Raw genomic sequence first — 24,316 nt, 5'->3', positions numbered from 1 at the left:
TGTGTCCAGCCACTACCTCTGTTCCTGAGAAGAGTTAACTTACCTGCATGCAGTCTGAAGCTTGGCCTACACATGCACTGGCCAGAAAGCTGCTGGGCCAGCAGCTCCAGAACATGATACATGGTCAGCATGATGTCTGCTGTTCTCTGAGCAGCTGGCTCAGAGGAGAAGGGTGAGTGAGCTAACTCATTGACTAGCCCTTATTGAAGCCCCATGTTTACAGCCGGGGGAGCTGATGATGCTCTATTTATTGTTAAGGACAAGTCTTCAGTGCTGCTTGGCTCCCCAGTCACAATCTCCAACCTTAGCTGCAGCTAATGCCCAGTGCTTCTGAGAGAGGCAAGAAAAAACCCTGTCATGTAGCAACAAGAGAGGGGAAAAATCTTCTCAGCTTCATATGCGAGTCAGCTGAACTGTTGCACGGGAGAGGGGAGGCTGGTGGGTAATGAGTCTGTTGGAAGACCCTGGACCAGTCCTTCAGCTGGAGCAAATCAAAGCACCACTTTCCCTGGGGTAGTGCTGAGGATTAGAGTCCTGAGGTATCCCACAATGCCCTACCTGTCCATCTCTGCTGCTGTTTTCTCAAGGGCTTCAGCATCCTCCTTAGGTAAGCACTGACCTGCAGTCCTGGGGACTGCTGTGCAGGATATTTCAGTTCATGTAGATGCATTCTCCTTGACTCCCAATGTCCTTTGCCTCCAGAAGGAGCGGTGTGTGCACAAAAGGCAGCTGAGCTGAGGGGGGAAGCTCAAAGGACAGAGCCTTTCATGGGAAGAAGGGGAGTGCTTAGAGCATTTCACTCTCCCTAGTGGCTTTCTGCCAGGAATCAGCATAGCTGACAGCTGTTGCCCTAGCAGTGTAGGCTGTGTCACTCCTCTGCCTCCCACTTCCCCTCTCCCCACATCCACTGTGAGGTCGGGGAGTGTGTCGAACGCTATCATTCTGCATTTATTTGAATATCTTCACACTTCATTCAACAAAACAGATTTTTCAAAAATAAAGTGCCTGGTGGAGCCAGACCTTTGGGAAGATAAATGCATTTCTGTAACATCATCTCATCACAATGAAGCGTGTGACTGACACTTTCACTGGGCTAGAAGTTATCAGCACAACTAGCACTTCTTACAGAGAAGTAGCAAACTACAGACCATTTACCACAACACTCACTTGAAATGTAGCATCTGACGTTAAGTTCTGTTTTGTTGGTTTTTTTGTTTGGTTTTGGTACTTTTTTATACAAAGTGACAGAATAAAAAAACCCAGTGAGTAATATAGAACTTGACAACAAAAATGGTAGAAAGAATCAGATGGTTGGTACCTGATTGTATGGAAGCAGCATCTCAGCAAAGTGCAGGCTCATGCATGGCAGCAGCTGCCACTGCATATACTGGCAGGGATATTGCACAGGTTTCAGAGCACGACCTAAGGATTGTGCTCATACGCTCTATATTGCATGGTTCACTTAATGGCTTTTGCTAAGCGAGTAAACAAGCAGGTAATCTAGGTGCTATCTTTGCTAACCAGACATGTGGAAGGCCAGGCTATACTGTAGTGCATATTCCCCCTACAAAACAACAGGTTTGGAGCATGTAAAATAGACACAAGCATGTCTCCTCAACTGGGGCCATGCCTGGGTGGCTGTGTGGAAAACAGCCTCTGTAAGCCTGGGATGGGCAATTTTACAGGTCACAGGTGTATAGCCCTGTCCCAGCCTGGGCTCAGAAAGCAGCTTCATGTTGATGCATGGGCTGCAATCGTTCTCTGAGAGTTGGGAGGAGTTTTGGCTGCAGCTTGACCCCCAGAGGGGGAAAGGGAAGGGGAAGGGGTTTGCAGCTTGGTAGGTGTAAACCACAGTGGGCAGAGCCACCTGGCATATGACTTCCACCATGCGTCTGGGCTGAGGACTTAGGGGCTGGCCTTGATGTACAATAGGAGGAAGACAATCCTCACACAGGTGGCTCACAGGCTATGCAAGGCACAGCCCCAAGCAACGCTTGGTGTGATGTGGGCAGGTAGAAGCAGCACAAGAGGAAGGCGTTGCTGCCCCAGTCCAGCATTGGGTTTTGGCAGTTCGGGTTCAATTGACCTTTTGGTCCCGCAACGCTCACTACCCTCCTGGCCATGGCAGGAGACGCCTTCCAGTACTGCTCCTGGGAGAGGAACACCTCTGGCGAGTCTCCTGCGGGTGCAGGATGCCAAGTGCCTGTGGAGCTAACCCTTCCCCCCGTCCACCCAGCCCTGCTCCAGCAGCTAGTCACTTTTTGCCTCCTCCAGGATCTGGGGCAGGTTCTGGTCCTTGCGGCTGGCAAGGGGCTTGACTGCGCTGCTGTAGTCCTGAATGGCTTTCGGCTCATTGGTGTGGTATGAGCCCTTGTAGCGGTGATAGTAGAGATACAGTAGCACCAGTAGGCCACCAAGGAGCAGCAGCAGAAATATCACAACTGGAAGAGGAAGGAGAACAGTGCTAAGGATACTGGCAGGGCTGGGGGCCTGACAGCAGGGTATGGAGGGCACCCGAGACTTTGAGCCATAGTTCAGCATTGCCAGGACCAAAAGGCTCTGCTTGTAGCTGGAAGGCACTACTCCCCCAGCCCCTCTGCTCTTTGACCATGTCCTACACCTGAGCAAATTGGGCTACTGCCACACCAGCATGGGGCCTGTGCAGAACCACCCCACGGGGAAGAGGGCAAAGGCTGTTAGATGGGTTTGAACACAGCAGGGAGTCACTTACATCCAATGATTATCCCAATCCAGCCGTCATCATGCACATGAGGGAACTCTGCAGAAGACAAAGCAGGGACAATGCTGAAAGGCGACAGGGCTGGGCTGACAGCACCAGCAGCTGGCTGAAGCAGCTTGATGGGGAGGAGCCAAGAGCTGGCATCAAGGGAGGGATCTGGGGATGGTCCTTCCATTACCAAGCCCCTCTCATGAGCACAGTCCAGACCAATCCCGTACCAGCACACTCCCCTGGCTTGCCCCAAAGAGTCCCACCAAGAAAGAGGGCAGTGCAAGTCCTTACAACCGGAGAAAAGAACTTCTTGCACTAGTGCCCCTTACTGCTGTGCCACCTGCCCTGCTTGTTGGGGAAGGGCCCTAACCCAGGGCCTGAAGAACTGGGAGGGGCAAGGCAACAACTCTCCAGTTTGACCCAGAACATCTGTTGGGAAGGCCCACCAGAGGCCAAGAAGAAGGGACACACCTTGGCTGTCATCTTCCTGGAGCAGAACCTAGGAGTCCTGGCTCTCAGCTCTGATCACTCGAGTTGTGCAACCTCCCCTTCCCTCACTATGCTCCAGTCTTTACCATGTTGGAGGACCCCTTGTAGTACAGCTACCCTCTAGGCTACAGAAGTGCTAACAGGTACAGTGGTGCAGACAGCCTGGCACAACCTTGTCTGAGTTTTAGAGGCAGGTGTCAAGAAAGGGCCCTACCTGTGCCCATGTACCAGGGATCCATCTCCGGGGGGATGGGCATGGTGCTGAGAGGCATGGATGCACAGTTGGACTCCACCAATTCCCCCCGGATATTGTAGTGCACCATCGTGCTGCTCGGGCGGAAGATGGACTTGAGAGGCACAATGGTGTTAAACTTCACCCCTGAGAGGCAGCCGGAGAAGCCAGGTGTGTTGTACCTCTGGATCTCTGAGTCAATCACACCCGTCTCTACACAGCACAGAGAGGGAAGGGTTAATCAGTGCCCCAGGGCACCTCCTCACCTCCCTGTATGAAACCAGAGTTGGGAATGGTTCTAGGGAGATCTGGAGGGAAAGGGAACAGGACTGGAGGGGTACCTTTCCCTGCAGCAGGGAGCATGCAGTGGCACGCCGAGGTGGGGTAGGAGGGAGCCGTGGCTCCTGGGAGGGGGAGGGGGCACCAGCTGGGCCCTTCCAAGTTCTTATTGTGCAACGTGACTTTAAGCATTGCTACAAGAAGGGGGCGGGGTGGGGGGTGCTAATACAAGCATTGGCCCCTGGGTGCCAGAGACCCACAGCATGTCACTGGGAGCATGGCTCTCAGCCCGAGATCTCTTGAGCATATACTAAAGAAGCACCATGTTGGCTTCTGTGGTCCCCTTGCTTTACCTGTGGCAGGTCAGGGTGTTAGGTCTTGTGGTGTGTCAGGGCTGACAGCAATTTTACTAGGAGGTAGACAGTGGATTTGTATGGATGGTTTAGATTGGGATGATCCTGCCTCGGTCAAGAGGGTTGGACTAGGAGACCTCTTTCAGCCCTACTTCTCTAGGATTCAAATGAAAGGAGGGGACCTGTCTTGATAAGGGGAATGAGCCGTTCCAGCCCCTAGAGAGCAGGTAGGGGACTTCCCAGCAACTCTGTGGTGTAGAGGAAATGTCTCCATCAGGGGCAACACAGGAAGCAGGGAGTTCCCAGCCCTCATGGCAGGCAAAGGTGTCAGGGGAAGGAAAGCAGTTGGGCCCTGGGAATAGGTCCCCAGGCCCCACTCACCCATCACACGGCCCAGGTACAGGTTCTTGGGTGAGTCCAGCTTGCTGTCCACGAACAGGGAGAACTGCTGTTCCATGACAGGGAAGAAGTCCACCTAGGACCAAGGTCAAGAGCACAGGCCCCATCAGCACCACCACAGCCAGCTTCCTCTAGGGGTTAGGCCCAGAGGGCAGCTTTGCTCCCTTGACTCCACCCATCTTTGCTGGCACGAATTACAGAAGACCCAGGCAAGAAAGCCTCATTCTTTCCAGTGCCCCATTGTCCCTGCCTCCTGTGGCAACTCTGTCCAGCAACAGCCCAACTACTACGTCAACATTCCTTCCCTAATGCCCGCTCCATGTCACCCTCTGGAGCTGATCCCCAACCCCTGGTGTCCAAATCCCAGTGAAGCCCCTTTCTGCATAGGGCCGATTGGCACAGCCCTCCCAGCCTGCATAGATGGTCCCTGCCCGGTGCAGCCCCCACAAGCCCACCAGGCACCTGTGTGTAGAGAGTGCGGTGGACACGGGTGATGTTGACACGATGGGGCCTCCCATCTGTCACAGGTTTGGTGGTCAGTGCGAAGACATAGGGGCTGGTGCCCAGCTGGTACCGCAACTGCAGGCTGCCTGCCAAGGCAAGACTCAGAGTGTGATGGGGGTGCTGAGGGGTTGGGAGCTCCCCTGCCTTATCAGAGATTTGCCACAGCTGCGACAGGCTGCTGAGTGCTCTGAACAGGTGCAAAGCCTCCTCTCAGGTGCCTAGCTCCTGTGTCTTGTTCTCATGCACAGGGCCCAGCTGATGGCCAGATCTGGGCTCAAGGCATTTCTGGCCTGTGGATTCCAGGGCACTTGGCCTGGATGGCGGAACGGTCCCTTCTGGCCTCAAGCTTTATGAGCCTGCAGACAGAGCCTCCCCACAGCAGACAGGGTCTGAGATCCCCAAGGCCAGAAGGGAGAAAAGTGTAGCTAACAGCTCCAGCCAGGGCCCCTGAGAAGGAACGGAGGCTGATAGGAGAGTGGGATAAAGGGGAGCCGAGACAGGGCAGGGTTTGGCACCTCATCCCCCAGACTCACCATCATCCTTGATAAGCACAGCCATATAGTCCTTGACAAAGGAGCTGACGTAGAGCAGCACAGCAGGGGCAGAAGTGGTGCTGAAGCTGAAGCTCACCTCCTCACTTGTCAAGTTGTAGCCAGGCAGGGGCTGGCTCACAATACTGGCAAACTCATGGGTAGCATAGAGTGAAGCTGACAGAATGTTGTAGCGAACCCAAGTGCCCTCCTCGAAGTAGCCACCAATATCTGTGGGGCAGGGGCAGGTGGCCACAGGGGCAGCAAGGTAGGAAGGTAGCCACAGTGGCAGTTACACTCCTGCCCCTACATCCCAGCTGCCCAAGGAAACAGGGTCCATCCCACTCCCCAGCATGCAGGTACCTCAATAGCGCCTGGCCACAGTCATGCTCTTATACAGGAACAACATGCTGCTTCTTGCACTGTTTTCTGGGCTGGCACTTGTGCCATGGATACCACTGGCTAACCCCTCCCGCCCCAACCACCATAGCCCTCACCTTGGCTTAAGGCCTAGCAGCTGCACCCTACAATTCCTTGCCTACCCCCACTAACTCTTCTCATCTTGGCCCTCACTTCTGTCCTCAAGTTCACAGGTGTGACTCCACAACTCAATCTGTCCCCATCCCCACCCATGGCCCAGGCAGCACTGACCACGGTTGCAGAAGGGCCCATCGAAGGCAGAGATGCTGCAGTTGCAGGTGTAGTGGCTGTAGCGCTCCACGCAGAGCCCGCTGTTCTGGCAGGGCACCCGTGGGTTCTGGCAGTAGCCGGTGCAGTTCACCCGCACACCCTCCGTCTCATTAGCCTTGCCCTCCAGGTTCAGCGTCACACCATTCATCCGCAATCCCCGAAGGCAGCCCAGGAAAGGACGCAGCTTGTGCTCAGCTGCCCCTGGCACCAGGAAGACAGCATCAGCACAGGCACAAGCCCCCTCCAGCACTGGGTTGCCAGACAACTGGTGCTACCAGAGTAGGGTTGGCCCCTGACCTGTTCCCTGGCAGAAGGAGTTGGCTCATGCAGGCTGAGTTCTGTCTGCCCCTCAGTGGGGTCAGCCCATTCCTAAGCCATTCACCTCCCTAGTATCCTCTGCCCCAGAGCTCAGGGTCCTGGGAACACCCTGGTGCCCCACAGTCACTTGGAGGGGTGACCATTCTCACCTGAAAGATGGGAAAACCAAAGTACTGAGAGAAGGGCCACAACCAAGGTCACACAGGAGAGTCGGAAGCGGAGTGTGGGGTAGAGCCCAAGCTTCCTAGCTCAGCACCTCCCCCAGCTTTCACCAGTAGTCAGTGCTGCATTAACCAAGCTGCAGCATTAGTGTCAAAGAGAAACCCTACTACAGCAGCCCAGGGGATTCCTCTGCCTTGCACCAAACCAGTGTGCCAGGGCTGGGACTTATAGGGCTCAGTGGGACATCTGCCTCTGAAGAGTAGCTGCAATTGCTGTTATTTGCTTCTGCACAAGGAAGAGCGAGATTATGGGGGGGGATTTTCTAAGAATTTCTGGAGAGATTCTTTGGGTAATCTGCCAGCTCTGAGAATCCCGCAGATGGGGAGGGCTCGGGGTGGCAGGGAAGGGTTCCTCCTTTCCCTGCACTCACCAACGTGAAGGGGCTTGTCAAACTCCAGCTGTACGTAGGTCTGGGGTGGGGCTGCCCGCACAACCCAGGGTAGCTCATCTACTCGCAGTCGTACCATCTTCACATTGAGCTCGGCCTGCACCCAGTGCCATTCGTCATTATTGAAGGGGAAGATGGAACTCACTGTCAGGTTCTCGTGCCCATTCCCAATGTCATAGGCAAAGAGCACATCCCTGGTAGCTGCGCAAGGAGGAGACATCAGTTCCCAGGAGGCCTCTGTGCCACTGCTCCCAACCCTGGGCTTCTTACTGAAGAGGCCCTAGTCCTGGCTCTTTCCAACGCCAGCTCCCTCCTATTCTCAGCTAGCCCTGCTGTGCCAGCACTGGAAACTCAGCCCAGAATCTCTAGCCAAGCTCTGGCCATCCCACCAGAGCCCCCAACTCTGTGCTGAGGCAGGCCCAGCCACTCACTGTTGAGTTCAACACGGATATAGTTCTTGTAGCCCGAATTCTCTAGGAAGACGCCAGACAAGGAAGTGGTTTTGAAGTAGAAGGAGATGTCAAGGCTCTGGTTGACCTGGAAGGTGGGGAAGAGCAGGACAGCGCCTTTGTTGAAGGAGACTGTGTTCCAGGTATTCCCTGCAAGGAGACAGGAAGGTCAAAGCAGGGCCCTGCACTGTGCCAGCTCGTTGCTGGACCAGCAACAGGGACCCAGGGGCTGGCCCTGTTCCCTGTAGAAAGCCCCAGGACTCTGTGACCTGTACCAGCACCCAGCCACAGCCCTTTCCTCCACAGCAAGCACTCACGGTCTCCATAGCACCGCAACGGCCCCACCAGGAACTGGGCCTCAGAGCTGGATCGGTTGGTATCTCCAACCACAACCTGAGTGACAGGTAGGTGATCCACGAAGTTCAAGAGTCCCTTGTCTACCCTCCTGCAGCCAGAGCCAGTGGGGCAGAGGAGTGGAAATGGGAGAAGCTAGCATCACAATGGAGCTGGGGCAAACCCCCAGCACACCTTCTACGGTGTTACTCTGGCCTACTGTCTGCCTGCCCATAACCTGAACCAAGTCAGCCTGCATTCCTGTGGTGAACCAGCCTCCCAATCCCCAACCTTCCATGCTGCCTCAGCCTATCCCCAGATGTCCCATACTACTGCAGCCTAATCTCCCTGGCTACCGTGTACCAAACTGCTGGTGCTGTTCCCCAGCAACCCCTTCTTTGGCTGTTATCTTTCCCAGCTGCTCTGCTGACATTTCATGCTGCTTCACTCCTCCCCAGTAGCCCCTCCTGGTTCCTCCATCACAGTCACATCCTGCTGCCCTGACCAATTCCTCCAGCCATGTGTCTACCAAGCCCTTCCCTGGTCCAGGGGTATGGGGCTTACCAAAGGGCATGGTCAGCATCACAGTTGCAGAAGAACCTGGAGTCAGCACAGTTCTTGTCCAGGCCACAGGCACAGCGCTGGATGCCCGGGCGTGAGCCTCCCCAGTAGTAATGGCGCTGGTTATGGCGGCCCATCCAGAAACTGAAGGGCAGCCCAACTGGGGACAGGATGCAGAGATGGGAGGTTAAGGACATGGGCCTGGAGTTACTTGGTGCTGAGTGCAGGACAGCCTCAAGGGAGCAGTACTGATGTGCAGGGAGTGCTTGGCAGACTAAAAGGGGGCATGGAAGCACCAGGGCAGCAGACTCTACCCAGAGGGAAGCATTGTCCTCTGTCACCCAAGGGCAGCCCCACAAGCTAGATGGCCCCTGCCTCAAGATAGGGGTCAGAGCAGGGCCAGGGGCATTGTCAGCCCTCCACACCCACACACTCACTGGCACACAGTGATGTGGTGACCCAGCCCCCCGTCACACCCTTGCCCTTCCGCCCCCCGCCCCACTGACATGGTAGCAATGACTTTCCTACAGCAGACATACTTGCATGCACTTGCCCATGGCACACTCACAGGGTGTGTTGAGCAGGCGGGAGTTGTAGCAGGAGAACTCAATACGCTGCTCGCAGTATTCAGAGGCATTGGCCAGGGCTGACACCTCAGCCCACGAGGCATTCCAGTACTCCACTGCCCCCAAGTAAGGCCGGTCCACACTGGAGCCTAACACCCGTGTGGCATAGTGCCGGTTGTGCCGGATGATGGTCCATGCTCGATCCTCTAGGGAAGGGCCAGAAGCCCCTGTGAGAACAGACTGGAAGCTCCTGACCCCCAAGCCTCCTACCTTCACTTCAACCCCATCCCTACCACCCCAGTTCCCTCATCTCCATCCTAGCCCTGCTTCAAGCCCCACCCCAGACCTACGTCCATCTGTGGAGCAGGGGCTGTCACTCCCTACAGCCTCACCACAAAGGACAAAGTAATACTGTTTCTGATGTGGAAACCCTTTCCCTGGAACTGGGCTGAGACTGCATACACAAGTGGTACCTATGCGTTTCCTCCCAGGGAGAGGCTCCAGATCCAGTTTCCTAACCCCCACCATAGGGGTAGATGGGAGAGGCCTGGCTTGGAGGGGAAAAGCTCTATGCCCTGTTCCCCACCCTTACAGCCAGCTAATCCCCCCACCTGGAGCTGGATAGGGACCTTGCGTTTCATTTCTGGAACACAAGACCCTTGTTGCCACTTATTCCCAGTACCTCTCATATCGCAGTACACAGTGAAGGGCTTGAGGGGCCCACTGCCATCAGGGTCAATGGTGTAGTTCCCAGCTGTTTTCCCACTGAGCCGATATGCTTCACATGACTCTTTGTAAATGGCTATAATGAGGAACCAACAGGCTGGGTTAGAATACTGAGGAAATAGGGCAACCTGCCAGGGGCTGGGAATGGCTTCATGACAACCCAAGTCCCCATCCCCAGGGGCTCACGTTTGTGGCAGGTCTCTCCCTTGTATCCCGTCAGGTCACAGATGCAGATGAAATCATCCCAGGACTGCAAGCAACGACCACCATGCTCACAAAGATTGGGGGTGCACCTGGCAGAAGCAGAGGAAGGGGAGCAAGGGGGGGACTAAGCTCAGACACCCTGTGCCACTCTGATGCTTACTAAGACAATCTGCCAATGCAGGGGGTATATAGAGCAGAGACCCCCCCGCCCCCATCAACAACATGGATGAACATGGGTTCATCAGTGGCAGGTCTTGTCAGACCAACCTGGTGGCCTTTTACGATCAGGTCACCAAATCATTAGACGCAGGGGTTGCTGTGGATGTAGTCTTTCTGGACTTCCGGAAGGCTTTCGACACTGTCTCTCACCCTGTCCTCATCAAAAAGCTGGGAGACTGTGGTGTCAATGCCCACACAGTCAAATGGGTCGCTAACTGGTTGGAGGGCCGCACCCAGAGGGTGGTAGTGGACGGGTTCTTCTTGACCTGGAAGGACGTGGGCAGTGGGGTTCCGCAGGGCTCGGTCCTCGGGCCCGCACTGTTCAACATCTTCATCAGTGACTTGGATGAGGGGGTAGAAAGCACCTTGTTCAAGTTTGCTGATGACACTAAGATGTGGGGGGATGTGGGTGCACTAGAAGGGTGCAATAGGCTACAAGCTGACCTTGACAGGTTGCAACGGTGGGCGGATGAGAATAGGATGGGGTTTAACACTGATAAGTGCAAGGTGTTGCACATGGGGAGGAAGAACCGGCACCACATTTACAGGTTGGGGAACTCCCCTCTTGCCAGCACGGAGACGGAAAAGGATCTTGGAGTTGTCATTGACTCCACGATGAACATGGGTCAGCAGTGTGGGGAGGCAGTCAAGAAGGCCAACCGTACCCTGTCATGCATCCACAGATGCATCTCGAGCAGGTCCAGGGAGGTGATCCTCCCCCTCTATGCGGCACTGGTCAGGCTGCAGCTGGAGTACTGCGTCCAGTTCTGGGTGCCACACTTCAAGAGGGACGTGGACGATATGGAAAGAGTCCAGAGGAGGGCCACTCGTATGATCAGGGGTCAGCAGGGCAGGCCTTATGAGGAGAGGCTACAGGACCTGAACCTGTTTAGCCTCCACAAGAGAAGGTTAAGGGGGGACCTTGTGGCCTGCTACAAACTGGTCAGGGGGGATCAGCAGGTATTGGGGGAGTCCCTGTTCCCCCGTGTGCTGCCAGGAGTGACCAGGAATAACGGTCACAAGCTGGCGGAGAGTAGGTTTAGATTAGATATTAGGAGGCACTACTTCACAGTCAGGGCGGCTAGGGCCTGGAACCGGCTTTCAGGGGAAGTGGTGCAGGCTCCTGGCCTGGGGATTTTTAAAAGGAAGTTAGATGAGCACCTTGCCGGGGTCATCTGACCCCGGTGCTCTTTCCTGCCAAGGCAGGGGGTCGGACTAGATGATCTACCTAGGTCCCTTCCGACTCTAGCTACTATGAAACTATGAAACAAGGTTTACAGCTACCCAGGCTAGGCAATCTGCTCCATCTACCACTATCAGCAGACCTGCACCAAAGGAAATTGTTCAGGTAGGCAGCACAGCATAGTGTGGAGGACAGGAAAGGTGATTCTCACTGCTGGAGGCAGTGAGGTCCACACAGAGATGCATGGACTTACCCAGGTATGTCAGTGACAGGACAAGGACAGGAGCCCAGGTCTCTTGAGTTTCTCCCATCCCCACTGCAATGGGTACCCCTTGTCTTCCTTCCTCTGAAGGAGGGTAGCAGTGGGGAGGCTTGCCCTTCATGGGCAGGCCAGCTGCTTCCAGTTTCCCCATTTCAAAAGCATGTAAAGACCAAGCTAGAACACAGCAGTCAGCTGCTCTCTGCAGGCAGCCCCTAGTCAGAGAGGCTGTGGGAAAGCAGGCAGAGTAGTAAATCTAGGCGGCTGTGGTCAGGGTCAAAGGCCACATGGTTGAAGGCACAAGGTTGCTGAAACACTCCACCCCAAGCTGAAATAGTAATTGTAGATGGCAGTGCTAAACAACCCTTCTATTTAGCCACTACACTACTGTCCCTTCAAGGGTTGGCAGAACTGAAGGAGAGCCACCCCAGCAATACATCTTAAGGGGTACAAGCTGGGCTCGGAACAGGTGCCCTGTCCGTCCATCCATCCATCCATCCGATGTGGTACCTGTCCGTGATGCCACACATGTCAAAGAACACATCCGAGTACTTTCCCAGGCGGTGATATTTCAGTAACTCCAAGTCCACAGGCTGTGCATCCACATTTATCATCTGCAGGCAGCCATGGAAAGTAGTCTGGTTCGATAGGCAGCCAGTGATGGAGGCAGGCTTGGGGCAACCTGGATCATCGAGAAGACGGATGGAGACAGAGAGAGTGCTGCCAATGGTTTGAACCTCCCTTGGCCCTGCCCCCTCTGCTTTCATCCCCCCCTAGCCTGGGCCACTCACCCCCAAAGAAGTACTGGCTCCCAGTGCGCAGCTGGAAAGGGTGCGCCACGCGGAACTCTGCCCCATCATCATCATCGATGGTTACCACAGCTGAGCCATCCCGTGCCACCAGCAGCACTGAATGCCAGAAGCCATCATTGAGGCGGTACCCTGGAAGCAAGGAGGAGTTGTACGTGGGGTTTGGTGATGGAGGCATGGTGGGCAAAGGGTCTGCTGCCCCCCATTAGTCCCCAGGAGCCTTCATGTAACCAGCAGCAAGAGTGGGAGACAATTCCCTGCTGAGGCCCTGGGCCTCCCAGTACAAGTCCCTGATGGACAGGCCTCATGGGCCCCCAGCCTCCTTTCCCGAGCTCCTGTACCTGCTGCAAACTCCAGCTTCTTTTTGCCAGGCTGGGCAATGGAGACATTGATCTGGCCCTCACTTAGCACCATCTCCAAGGAACCCAGACGATCAGCAAAGCTGGTGTACATCAGTAGCCCCACCGTATCCCAAGAGCGGAACTTGAAGCTGACAGACATACGGTTCCTGCGTGGGATCCCCGGTACCTGCAGGTAGTTGTTGATGCCTGCGAAGGTGATGGGTGCGTAGGGTGGGTTCTCGCAGTAGTGGCCGACGCGGCCCTGGAAGCAACCACACAAGACCCAGTGAGAGCCACATGTCACAAAGAGCTGGTGGCTCCTGTTACTTTAAGAAGAAAAGCTGCAGCAAGAAAGGCCAAGCAGTGGAGAGACTTATCAGGGTAAAGGGTTGCACCTGCTCTTTGCCTAGAGCGAGCTCACTGCAAGGAAACAGGCACTGGAAACTTGAGGTTATGTTAGAAAATCACCTGACCAGAAAGTGGCTGGACTTGAAACAGGCAAGCCCAGGACCCGAGTTGGCCAGGAAGCTAGCTCTATAGGCTGCTACATGAAGAGCTCTGGGCCAGAAAGACTGCTGGGGAATGCCAGGCTGACTTGAGAGCTGCTCTTAGTACTGCCAGCCAAATACTAGTGCCTTACAAAAGGACCACAACCTGGGGTAAGGGAAGACCTGGCTTCAAGGTAGCTAACTACTGTTGTGGAATGGATACACCTAGGGCAGGTTAAGTTTGCTACAGCTTATTACTGGCAATTTGAAAGGGACTGTGAGTGGGGGTGGGTTTGGAGGTCCCATTAGTGCCCTAGGGGCACCTGAGGGCCTTGAGCCCTGGTAGGGCTCAGCCAGAGCCTGGAGCAGAGCAGCATGTGGGGCACCCAGAGCCTGGCAGGCAGGGCAAGACTGGAACTGGTGCCTAGAAGCCAGGTCTAATACAGCAGGCCCAAGCTAGAAGGTTCAGCTAGAGAAAAGGGGTGGAGGCTGAAGCCCCAAGAGGAGAGTGATGGTACAGCAACACCTGCAAGGCATGGGTGTAGGTATTGGAGAGGACAGAACCCAAGCAATTGGCCCTTAAAGGCAGTGACCATAAACACCTCTGGTCACAAGGCCACGATCAGGCTTGGGAAGCCCTAGGGCAGCCTTCCTGGTTTCTAAAAGACTATCACATCAAGGTCTGGTGGGTGACTGAAGGGGAGTGCACTCATGAAAGACAAAGAAACTAGGGGGCGTTGTGGCCACCAGGACCTAGCCCCCTAACCCTGAATCAGTGGCACCATAGCCACATATCTTGCTGCTGTGAAGAGGGGCAGGGACAGGGGGTTACAGCCCAGCTACTTCCTGACCCAGGAGACTACCCCAGCAGCCATGGAGAAGGTGGCTGGCATTGCTGGAGCTGGGCAGGGCTAGCAGATAGGAACTCTGCTCCTCACTCCTGTCTGGCATAGGTCTAGACTCTAGGGCTGTGTTCCCAGGGGTGCAGGTGGCTGTTCCCCTTCCTGATGGGGGTGAGGTGATGCTCCCAGGGTAGTGCCGACTACAGGATGAGGCTAGGGCCACTTCATTGCAGGAAGAGATTCAACCCCCCTAACAGAGGAGTGGGGTAGGGCACAGGTCTGCTATCACATGGCTGATATGGACAAGGCTCTGGGGCGCAGATCCTCATGGCACAAGTACCTTAACTTCTTCCTGACCCCAGAAGGCCCCCCGAGTGGCTGCCTACTGGCATGAAGGAGATTCTAGGATTAAGGAGACTGTGACTGAATGGAGTTTGGCAAGATGTCAAATGCCTATAGTTATGCTGGGCTGGTCCCTCTTCCAGTACTGGGCATATCCTAGGAAAGGAGCCCAGAGCCCTCAGCCACCCCCTGCTCATCATCACAAGAGCTTAGGGATTGTGAGGGATTTCTGCTGAGCTTGGATAACAGGGCATGGGACTATGGAAAGCCCTGCAGAGAGGCAGCTGACATGAGACCCATCCCTGGCAACTCAGATGTATGGGCTCGTTCAGGCTATGGGGAGCAGTTGTGACCTATCTGAAGCCTCCATGGTGAGCTCACTCCCCATCACTCCTGCTGCCTAGTGACAGTAGCCGATGGCCCCAGGCCCAAGACGACCTTTCAGGATTGATCTGGGGCAGTTCACCGAGTGCTAGGCTGGCCAGCTACTGGCACTGGGCCAGCTGTAGCTTCAGCCTCATCACTGAGCTCAGGCTGATGGCCCTCATCCTTGTAGCCAGAGACTCTGCCACGCAAAAGGTCCCCAGGCCAAGGGACAAGCCATGGTTCTCTTTTCCCAGCTGCTCTCTCCCAGTCTTCCAGGTCTTTCAACCTCTTCTCCCTGCCCAAGCCCCTCACCTCAAAACGGATGTTGGACTTCTTCCTGCGAGCCAGATCAGCAATGTGGGCACCATTGAAGTAGATGTTTTCTATGCAGCCCCGGAAGTTTTGCCGATAGACCAGCCTCTGCTTCTCCTGGTTGACCACACCCCCAAAGAACACCTGTGGGGAAGCAGGGACACACGACTGGAGCACTGCTCACCGTCTGCATGGATGGGATGGCATGCCTGCCTTGCAGGGACCTGTTCCCACTCTCTCCTAAGCTGGGTTGGGGAGCTCTATCTAACTGCTGAGCCATATCCTGGGCCCCTTCTCCCCAGTCAAGGGGTATCCCCCTCATTAATCCACACCCAGCTCAGAGTGGAAATCTCCCATAGCACAGGGAGGGCCCTGGTTATGATCTGCTACTGGCTTATCTCCAAATCTTGGCTTAGAGGGCATCACATGGTACAGGATGAGCTGCCTCCAGCTGTTGTTCCAGCAATGTGATAAGTTGTGTCTGACCCCTTTGCAGCTGCTTGTGGGAGAGATGTTATCAGGGCCTGGAGCCTAGGCAGAGCTATGAGCTGAGGGGGGAACACTCACGGCACTATGGCCAAGCCTCCCTTGCAGGGACCTCCATACTGCTCTGGCTGTGCTCTGTAGCAGGAAGCATCTCCACCTGCTCCAGCTGCAGCCCCCACCTCCACCGCACCTGCCAGAATGGCTCACCTCGGTGTCTAGGTTCAGCTGGTCAAAATCCCCATTGCAGCGGAAGTGTTTGACTTCCCCATCCAGGCTCAGGTTGACATGTTGGCCGTAGCGATCAATATGCAGTGAATGCCAGTGCTGGTCATCCAGGAGGCTACCCACTGTCACTGTTGTGTGCCCCTCACTGGAGTGCAGTGGGCTGCTTCCTAGGGAGGGCAGTCAGTCATTCTACTGTCCAGAGGGGTGGGTACTTAAAGAGCACTCTGCCCCACTGCTGCTGAAAGCTCATCCCTACCTGTTAGCCCCCAGCCCCTCAACCTGACAGAGCACCACTACCACTGTCCCCTGGGATCCCTGAGGCTCACCTAAGCTGATGTGCAGTACCAGCTGGGCCTGTTTCAGCTCTACAGTGATGTAGTCACCCTGCGAGCCCTCCCCATGCATCAGCACCCCGTCCCGCTCCAACGTCTTGAAGTTGAAAGAGATGGTGTCCTGCAGGGTGCTGACAGTCTTGCCTCGGAATCGGTAGGAGATGGCGTCATCCCCATCAAAGTAGAGCACATCAGACCCTGGGTGATGAAATCTGGCTTGAAATCACAACACCACCAGGGACAGATGACCAAATTGCCCACACCCCATTTCCACCCTCCTGCCACAGACTTCATTTTTCTGCCCCAAGGACAGCCCAGCAGAGAGTAGACTCCTTGTTACCTTCCTGCCACAGCCACAGTGTTGAGACTGGTTCCCATTTTTGGTCAGCCATGCACAAGTCCTGTATCCCCCCCACCACCTGTCTCTGCACCCATCCAGAGCAGATCCAGCCCTCAGACAGGAGGAGACCGCCAGGAAATAGGCTGTGTGACATGACAGGATTTACAGAAGCTTGGGTCATGGGAAATCAAGGCTTTTCAATCCTAACACAAGAGGCCTAGCTGCAGGAATGACCCAACCTAATGCTTTGTTGACTGTGCAAGACAGATCCCATGATGCTGAACTGACCTTACATTATAGGATGGGTGCTGAATCAAGGGGCCCAGCACACAAGAAGCTTTAGCCTGTCACATGGCCTTTCAACCAGGACATGGGTGAGCAAAGGCTGGGAGTGCCCAGGACAGAGAAGCAGATGTCTAATGATGCTTGTAAATACTGCCAGCAGATCCTGACGTACTCCTTTTGTAAAGCTTTTACTGGAATGAAAAAGGTCCTCTGGCTCATGCTTTTTAGGACCATGTGAGACCATGTGATCCCTGGGCAACTGCACCTCCCAGGCCTTGGCATTTGCAGATGCAGTGTTTGAATATTCTGCAATAGCAGCTCTTCCCCCCCTTATGGTGTAATTTCTTTTGGGATCTCACTTGCAGAAGAACTGTGCTAGGTTTCAAACCACATGGGAGACATTTACAAATGGCTGGTGCAGGGCCCAGCTCATGCCATGCTTCTCAGGACAAATCAGTGTTGAAGGGTCAGGACATAGGTGACATACTGGGGGGTGGGGAACATGCCCCCCTAGATTTCTGTGCCAACAGCAGGATGCAGGTGCTGATGGCAGGGCTACAGCCTGGCCAAAGCCAATGCCTAGCGGCAGCAGCGCACACTTCTCCCCCCTCCCCCTTCCTCCACTGCCAACCACTTATGTATTGCCTATGGCAAGGGTTCCCAACCTTTTTATGCCGAGGACCGGCAAACCTCGGACTGAAAGTGACCGCTACACTGCAAGAAGGCAGATAACTCATTTTTGTACTCAGTAAAAAAAAGGGTTGGGCTGCCGGTCTGCAGTATACCAGTCACCTTCAGTCCACAGTTTGCCTGTCTGGCAGCCAGCCCTCCTGCGGACCAGCAGCCAACACTTTGCGGCCTAGCACTGGGCAGCAGCCCAGGGGTTGGGGACCCCCGGCCTCTGGGGTTCCATGATGCGACTCACCTGCTTTGCTCCAAGATTGGCACATGCACTGCAGTTTCCAGAAGGTGGGGCTGCAGTTCAGCTCTGGTGGCATCACGGAGCTGAATGAGCTCCCCTTCATTTTATCCCCAGTCACCTGCAAGCCCACTGGCTGTGCTCAGCCTAGACTGTGATGGGTACCAAAGAAGGGATGTGGCTCAAGGTCAAGCCAGCTCTCCAGTTTACTGACCTCACAACCCCCACCTCTCCATAAACCTTAGATTCTCCTGTGCAGGGGCTAAGACTCTCTTCCTGCTGCTCTGCCCTGGGGTGAGATGAAGCACCTGTGCAAGTGGCCAAGCAGGGCCAGCCCCATCATCCTGTCCCAGTCCCTCAATCCCCAGGGCCCACTCACTCACGGTAGGGGCAGCCAAAGAGGCCCAGGCGTAGCCCAATCTTGCCACTGGGGTTCCAGCCCACCGGGATGATGCGGAGGTAGCGAGCCAGGATGGGGTAGTGCAAGTCATGGATCACCACACCACTCTCATTCACGTTCCCAAAGAACGTCTGGGGAAGAAGGCCCAAGGTCAGCAGAAGCCTTGCACTCGTGTGACAGCCAACAATCACCTCCTTCCAGGGCAGTCACGCTCCCAAGCTCTGGGACTGTGCCCCTATGGTTCTCTCGCTAGCTCTTCCTCACTCACTTTCACCAGTTATGACAGGAAGCACAGAAAAGCCCAGGAGCTGAGGCTATCCAGCCCATGTGCCATACCCAGCTGCCTTTGAGGAAAGTGCAAGAGCCCAGAGTAGGTCATGGCCCCTCCATTTGGGCCCTTCCTTGTCCAATACCCAGAAGCTGTTTTCAGCTGGAATCAGGAGGCATACTGTCCCCCTTCACTGACTTCACCCCCTTCACCCCAGGCCCCCAGAGTGTCGGGAGGCTTACCCTGGCTGCCCTCTGTGGGTCATGTGCTGTGGGAAGCTTTTATCTGCCCACCCATTCCATTTCAGGAGCTGGGACGGGGAAGACAGCTGCTCCCCAGCTCCTGACAGATGGACTCTTTTCACATGCCCATGGGAGCACTCCAGCACGTAGCAGGGAGTCTACAGGAGGGGACAGAAACAACATCATACCCAGTTACTCCCTCGCTGAAAGAAGGGCTTCCAGCTGCTTGGGTGGTCTCCATAGAGTACAGTGTAGTGGGTAAGCCAGTCACGTGTGTTGTATGTCCCCTGAGTAGCCACTGCATTGATCATGTGCTTCTGCATCAAGTCAATCTGGAGCCAGGGCTGCTTGTCCCTGGGGTCTGGAGACCAGCCACTGCTGCCTGCACAAGGAGGAATGGTAAGAGCTCAGCCCCATAGCCCAACCTGGCTTTGCCTGCTCAGCCCTCTGTGCTTCCAAGACCAGTGGCTCCCTCCCACTTTACTGCTCAGGGGAGGGCCCCCTCATCCTAGATGCAGAGTTATGGGTTCCACGGCATTGAGGCTGTGGTCAGAGCTGCTCAAGGCAGCAGGGGCAAGTGCTTGAGGGGGTCTACAAAGCCCAATTCCAGCAGCATGTCAGGGCGGCAGGGGTGGCCCCAGAGGGTCCCTTGCCACACACTGTTGGGACCCCAGGACCATTGCTCAAGGTTCTAAAGACCAGGCAGCTTGTTCTGCTCTTCCAAAGACCAAACAAGGAAGAAATCCCCTGGGAGCCTGGCTCTCATTCTCAGGCCTTCTTGCTATTGCTGCCTGCAACATGCCAGTGCCCTGGAAACTCTTAGGCCCTCAAGTTAAAGGCTGGGATCCCAACCCCAGGCAGGTGGGCAAGACTTACTGTAGAGCCGGGCAAAGCCAGGTGTGTAGAGGATGTTGTATCTGGAGGAAGCACCGAGGGACGAAGAGTACAGAGGAGCGACCAGGTCATCGTAACAATGTCCTGTGGGGGAGAGGCTGTGGTTAAAGCTGCCTTGCCCAGACTGGCACATCCCCCACACCTCTCACCATCTCCCAATGACAGACTCCACAGAAAGGCTCAAGGCTAATGGGACCTGCTGCCCACCAGGGCCAGTCCCATGGCTGCAGTGCTCTAGTGGGACCTCCCACAGCAGGGAAAGGACCTCTCCCACTGTGAGAAGTATAGCCCAAGGTCTCCTCCTGACATGGGTCCCAGATGCTGAGTCTGCTCCTGTACTGCCCCCCTGACTTTTTCCATCAGCATCCAAGCTACACTCAACCCCCTGCATCATACAAGCTGCACCCCTGTGGCACCTGCAGGCATGCAGCTTCAGCCACAGTCTTAGACAGCCTCAGGCAACATTCAAGAAAGTCCTGTTTTAAAGCCCTTGACCCTGGCTGGGGCAGGAATCTAGCCTCCCAGGACTTTGTGGGATCTGGTACTTACAGGACAATGGCTTGGCTCATTTGTAGGAGAGTGTGCAGCTGCATGCACATCTGGCAAAGCAAACAAGAAGTCTCTGGCTCCAATGGAGCATTCAGCACCTGCTCAGTCCATGAGCAGGAGATGACCCAGGCCTACACTAGGCCGTAAGTGACAGCTCCAGAGGGACATTAATGCTGAAGCCAGCCTTTGCTCCAATGCTGAAGATCCAACACTTCAATGCACCCTTTCCCCCTGCCCCTCTTCCAGCCACTGTGAAGCTTATTTGAGTCTGTGGAGCAGCAGTACACTCCTGACCCGCTGTAGGCTGGTATCCCATGTAAAACATGCCATGCACACATGCCACACATACATCCCATGCACATGCCAGTCATCTTGGAGCAGAAAATCTTGTTTACTGGGACTCTGTCCCCTGTCTAGCAGGCAGGGTCCAGGCTGTGCAGGAGAGGGGGAAATGCACATTGCAGGGACATGTGGAGCTGCCATTGACCCAGAGGCAGCCAACAGAATGAGGATGGACTTTGCCCATTAGGTCCTAGAGGGATGCCACAGTCTGTTCAAATGAGCAATGACAAGTGATGGGTAGCCCTGGGACGCTGGCAAAAGTGGAGAACAGCCACAGGGTGGGAGCATCCCAGGCTAGTTTCCAACTGCAGAGATGGGACTACCACTGAACTGGGTTCACCTTGACCTAGAAAACAATCTCTCCTGTCCAACCCCCCATGCACTCAGCAGGATGAACCCGTGTCAGGCAGAGGCTGCTGATGTGGTGGGGGGCTCCTATGCTGCCTACAGATAGGGGCCTGCTACAGATGCTTCAGCACTAGACAAATTGGGACCATTGCTTTTTGCAAAACAAAGCTTTGGGAGGGGTCTGCTCTGTGTGGAGCTGCCCCTCCCCCTCCCCGGTTCAACCTAGGACACGCTCTGCGCAGAGCTCCAGTTCTGCTTTGCTCACTGAAGCAGCAGAGCAGCTCCCGGTTACTCTCACTCCCGGTTTTTTCCTCCCACTGCAGAGTGTTGACACACCTCTGCAGGCATAGATGCTGCCTGCACCAGCCAGCCAGCCGCCAGCTGGCCAGCCAGCCTCCACACTGAAGGCTCTGACATACATGAGCAGGGGGGCAAGTGATGGGAGCCCCTCACTTCATTCTGCCAGCTCGTAGGCCCAGCTCGCACTGCAGCGCAGTGCAGGGGATGTGCTGGAAAGGGTCTGGGCTGCCACAGCCTCTGCTTGTGGGGAGCCGGAGGCCTGGCAGGGAGGAGCCTATGCTAATTTATTTGGCCTCTGCAGAGGACTCCAGATAGGGCTGGGCTGGGACTGGAACGGGGCTGGACACATCCAATATCATGGAGACTGGGCCCAGCCCCTGCTCTCCAGGGGCCTTGACAGAGCAGTGTACAACCCACTGCAGAGGCTTCAGGCTGAAGGTAGGGTATCAGCTGGGAGAGCCATTTCCTCACTCCCTCTTCTGCGCTCCAGGCAATACGCTAGCTGGTTACATGCTACCCCCTGCCCTTATCCCTCCCTCAGCTGTGCTGGATCCAACAACAATACAGTAAGGCAAACAGGAACAGTACAGGGGGCTACACTAATTGCTCAGCCTCCAACTCCGTCAGCTTTTAAGTCATGTTCCTCTCTCCGTCCAGATGGCCCACAACCTTACCTGGTTTCTACTAAGCTGCAGGGTGTAATTCTGAAACCCCTCACATCCTATAGGGCTTGGAGGGTTAATTCCGGTCTGGGACTGTGCAAGACACCCCGAAGGCACCAACCCGCATGAGCTGCAGGGGTTGTGCTATTAGTATCACCATGAACTGTGCTTTGCCTGGGCCATGCTAGGATCCAGCAGACCAGGCTCAAACACTCACCCCAACTCCAGCCTAGGGGAGCAGAGTAAGGCTGCCTGGACAGCCTATGTCAGGGCACCTGCCCTAGCTCATGGCGAAAAGCAGCCATTGCAAGGCAGTCCCACAGCTCCTAGCATAATTTGTAGGGCTGGGGCTGAGCCCTGCAGAGGGCAGACCCCCCCCCCCCCCCCCACCGAAGGTGTTGCCTGGAGCCGGAGAGGGGAGAACAGGAAGAGAGGAATACCTGCAGCTTACTCGAGACCCAGAGGGATTTGGCACAAGGGCTCAGGATTCCCTGCTACTCAGCTCTGTGCTCAGATCCTACCTGGGTACCAGAGGGAGGGAGCAGTGGCCACATGGTCTTGCCATCAGCTTTCCCCAGGCATTCAGCCTTGTTTCTGCTGACTCCAGGGATGCAGACAGGCCCAGATGCTTGCCTGAATCCTAGCGGTCCTGGTCGGGGAGCTAGAGCCCTGGGATGGGTAATGGCAGACAGCAGGGGAGTCAGGCTGCAGCTGCTGCGTCTCTCCAGCCCGCCCTGCCAGCCCCACCTCAGTCTGCAGGGTCATCATCCACACTTCCCTTGCAGGGCACACTGCTCAAGACCAAAGAGCAACCACCCAAAGGGTCTCACCCACAGAGGATCTCAAGCTCTGGCAAAGCCACTGAATGACTCTCAGGGTTGGTACTCACATGCTCCTGACCCTGCCTGCTGGAGCCTGTCTCTCCTGCCCCATCACACCAATCCACCACTGCCATCTCCCCTGCCTGGCAGGCTCCAGCTCCCTGCTGCCCAGCAGCAGCCCTCAGAAAAGCCTTGCTCTCACTCCACCTGCCAGCAGGTCACTCCTGAGGGAATGGGAATTGCCTGTTTCTACATAGCAGAAAGACCCTGCCTTAGCAACCCGTCCCACCCCCACGTCAGCAGCACAGCCCTGCCGCAGGGCCCCCAGGCAAGGCCTACCATCCTGAGAGGCCTGGAGCGGCATTACCAGCCCGCTGGGCCCCCACAGGGCATGAGTAATTGGGGGGCCTGGCTTTAAGCTGCTGGCACAGCCCAAGGCAGCAGCGGCCTCCATGGAAAACCCGGGCAGGGCTGGGCAGGCTGCGGCCCTGGCATGAGGCCAACCCTGCCGGGCCTTCAGGAGGATGCTGCGAGGTGCAGGCGGAGGGCGGAGTGGGCTCTTCTGTGCCCCTTGGCCTCCTCCCCGTCCCCACCCCGTGGCTGGGCGACAGCGGGGGACTGCAGTGTCGCTCCCCTCAGCGCCCGGGGCTGGGAGGATGCTCCGGCGCTGGAGCGGCTGCTGCCAGCATGCCCCCTAGGCCTCTGCAAGCAGCAGGGGCCCCCGCCCCGCCTGGGGGGAGAGGGCGCGGGGGGCGGCTCGGCGCTCCCCTCGCCCCGCCGGGGCCACGCGTGACCTTGGCAGGGCGCCGCCCGCGGGCCCCGCGCGGCGCGGGGGGCTGCCGCAGAGCCCGGCTGCAGGGAGCCGCCGCAGTGCGGGGCCCCTCCGCCAACTTACGTGCCAGGCAGCCGCTGTCCCGCGGCAGAAGCCCCGCGCAGGCGGCCAGCAGGACGCAGAGCAGGTGGCCGCCCATGCTGGCGGCGGCGGGAGCGCTGGCTGCCTCCTGCTCCGCCCGCCGGGGCTCGCCCGCCGGGCCCGAGGCTCCTCCCGCTGCCGCCGGAGCCGGAGCCCGAGCCCAAGCCCAGCCCGAGCCCGGGCCAGAGCACGCCCCGCTCCCCCGCCCGCCGCGATCAATCAGCGGCTCCGGCGGGGCGGGGCGGGGCGGGGCGGCCTGGCCCACCTGCGGCGGCGGCGGCGGCGGCTCCGCTGCGGTGCCGCCCTCGGAGCGCCCAGGCCGGGCACAGCCGCCTTGCGCCCGCCGGCCCTCGGGGCTGAGAAGGTGCAGCCCCTGTCCTGGGCGCTGCCAGTCGCCTTTCAGGCCGAGGGGAGCCTGGCCTGAGGCGCAGCAAGGGGCAGGCGGTGCTAGGGGCTGCCCCAGGCGCTGTGGGAAAAGAAGAACTGACCTGACTGGGGACCTGCTGTGTATCTGGGTCCGTGAAGGCAGGAGACCCGTCAAAAGACTTTGGAAATATCTGGGTGGGGGTGGAGGGTGTTTGCTGGGAGTCAGGGCACCTTAGGTTCTGGGGATTTGGATTTGATTTGCATTAGAACACGAAAAATGTCTTTCACAATAAAAATAAAGAAATAAATGTATCAGGGTCCATGACAGCAAGTTTCCCGTAAGCTTTCCCGAGGATAGCCGTTCTGTGGTTCAGTACCCGCTGACGGGTTGGGGCTTAAAGCCGCTTTATGGAAATAGGAGGCTCCTCCCTACCTTGCTCCTGTGGCCATATGGCGCAGGGCAGGCGAAACTCAGGGGCATCTTGGGGA

General features: G+C 56.4%; 1 protein-coding gene across 4 annotated transcripts; it reads right to left on the bottom strand.

Moving 5' to 3' along the window:
• Positions 1-932: 932 nt before the first annotated feature.
• On the bottom strand, positions 933-23,659 carry CNTNAP1 (contactin associated protein 1). Of its 4 annotated transcripts, none has more exons than XM_090044032.1 (24): positions 23,444-23,659; positions 19,509-19,610; positions 18,821-19,014; positions 18,106-18,253; positions 16,173-16,376; positions 15,829-16,013; positions 15,136-15,279; positions 12,786-13,047; positions 12,427-12,576; positions 12,146-12,317; positions 9,957-10,063; positions 9,727-9,846; positions 9,047-9,250; positions 8,482-8,638; positions 7,902-8,029; positions 7,567-7,734; positions 7,118-7,336; positions 6,169-6,408; positions 5,521-5,748; positions 4,946-5,073; positions 4,466-4,559; positions 3,435-3,665; positions 2,732-2,779; positions 933-2,441 (listed from the first exon to the last, which is right to left on the bottom strand). In XM_090044032.1, the coding sequence occupies exons 1-24, from the start codon at positions 23,517-23,519 to the stop codon at positions 2,251-2,253; spliced, it is 3,900 nt and encodes a 1,299-aa protein (XP_089900158.1). In that variant the 5' UTR covers positions 23,520-23,659; the 3' UTR covers positions 933-2,250. The 4 variants fall into 4 exon arrangements, with proteins under 4 accessions (XP_089900158.1, XP_089900159.1, XP_089900160.1 ...); XM_090044033.1 differs by lacking the exon at positions 23,444-23,659 and adding an exon at positions 22,249-22,345; XM_090044034.1 differs by lacking the exons at positions 19,509-19,610; positions 23,444-23,659 and having other exon boundaries at positions 18,102-18,253; positions 18,821-18,960.
• Positions 23,660-24,316: the final 657 nt, after the last annotated feature.

This window comes from Crocodylus siamensis, chromosome 4 (assembly GCF_052110815.1).
Source record: "Crocodylus siamensis isolate JL-2025a chromosome 4, ASM5211081v1, whole genome shotgun sequence".
NCBI classification, from domain to species: Eukaryota; Metazoa; Chordata; order Crocodylia; family Crocodylidae; genus Crocodylus; species Crocodylus siamensis.
This window is presented reverse-complemented; position numbering and strand designations above follow the sequence as displayed.

Bases quoted from the DNA above. Each gene is read 5' to 3' on its own strand.
- CNTNAP1 (XM_090044032.1), bottom strand. From the start codon at position 23,519: ATGGGCGGCCACCTGCTCTGCGTCCTGCTGGCCGCCTGCGCGGGGCTT. The intron at 4,560-4,945 runs GTGCCTGGTGGG...CCTTGGTCCTAG, and splicing joins ACCGCACTCTCTACACACAG to GTGGACTTCTTCCCTGTCAT. The intron at 2,780-3,434 runs GTAGGGCCCTTT...TGTCTTCTGCAG, and splicing joins TCCCTGGTACATGGGCACAG to AGTTCCCTCATGTGCATGAT.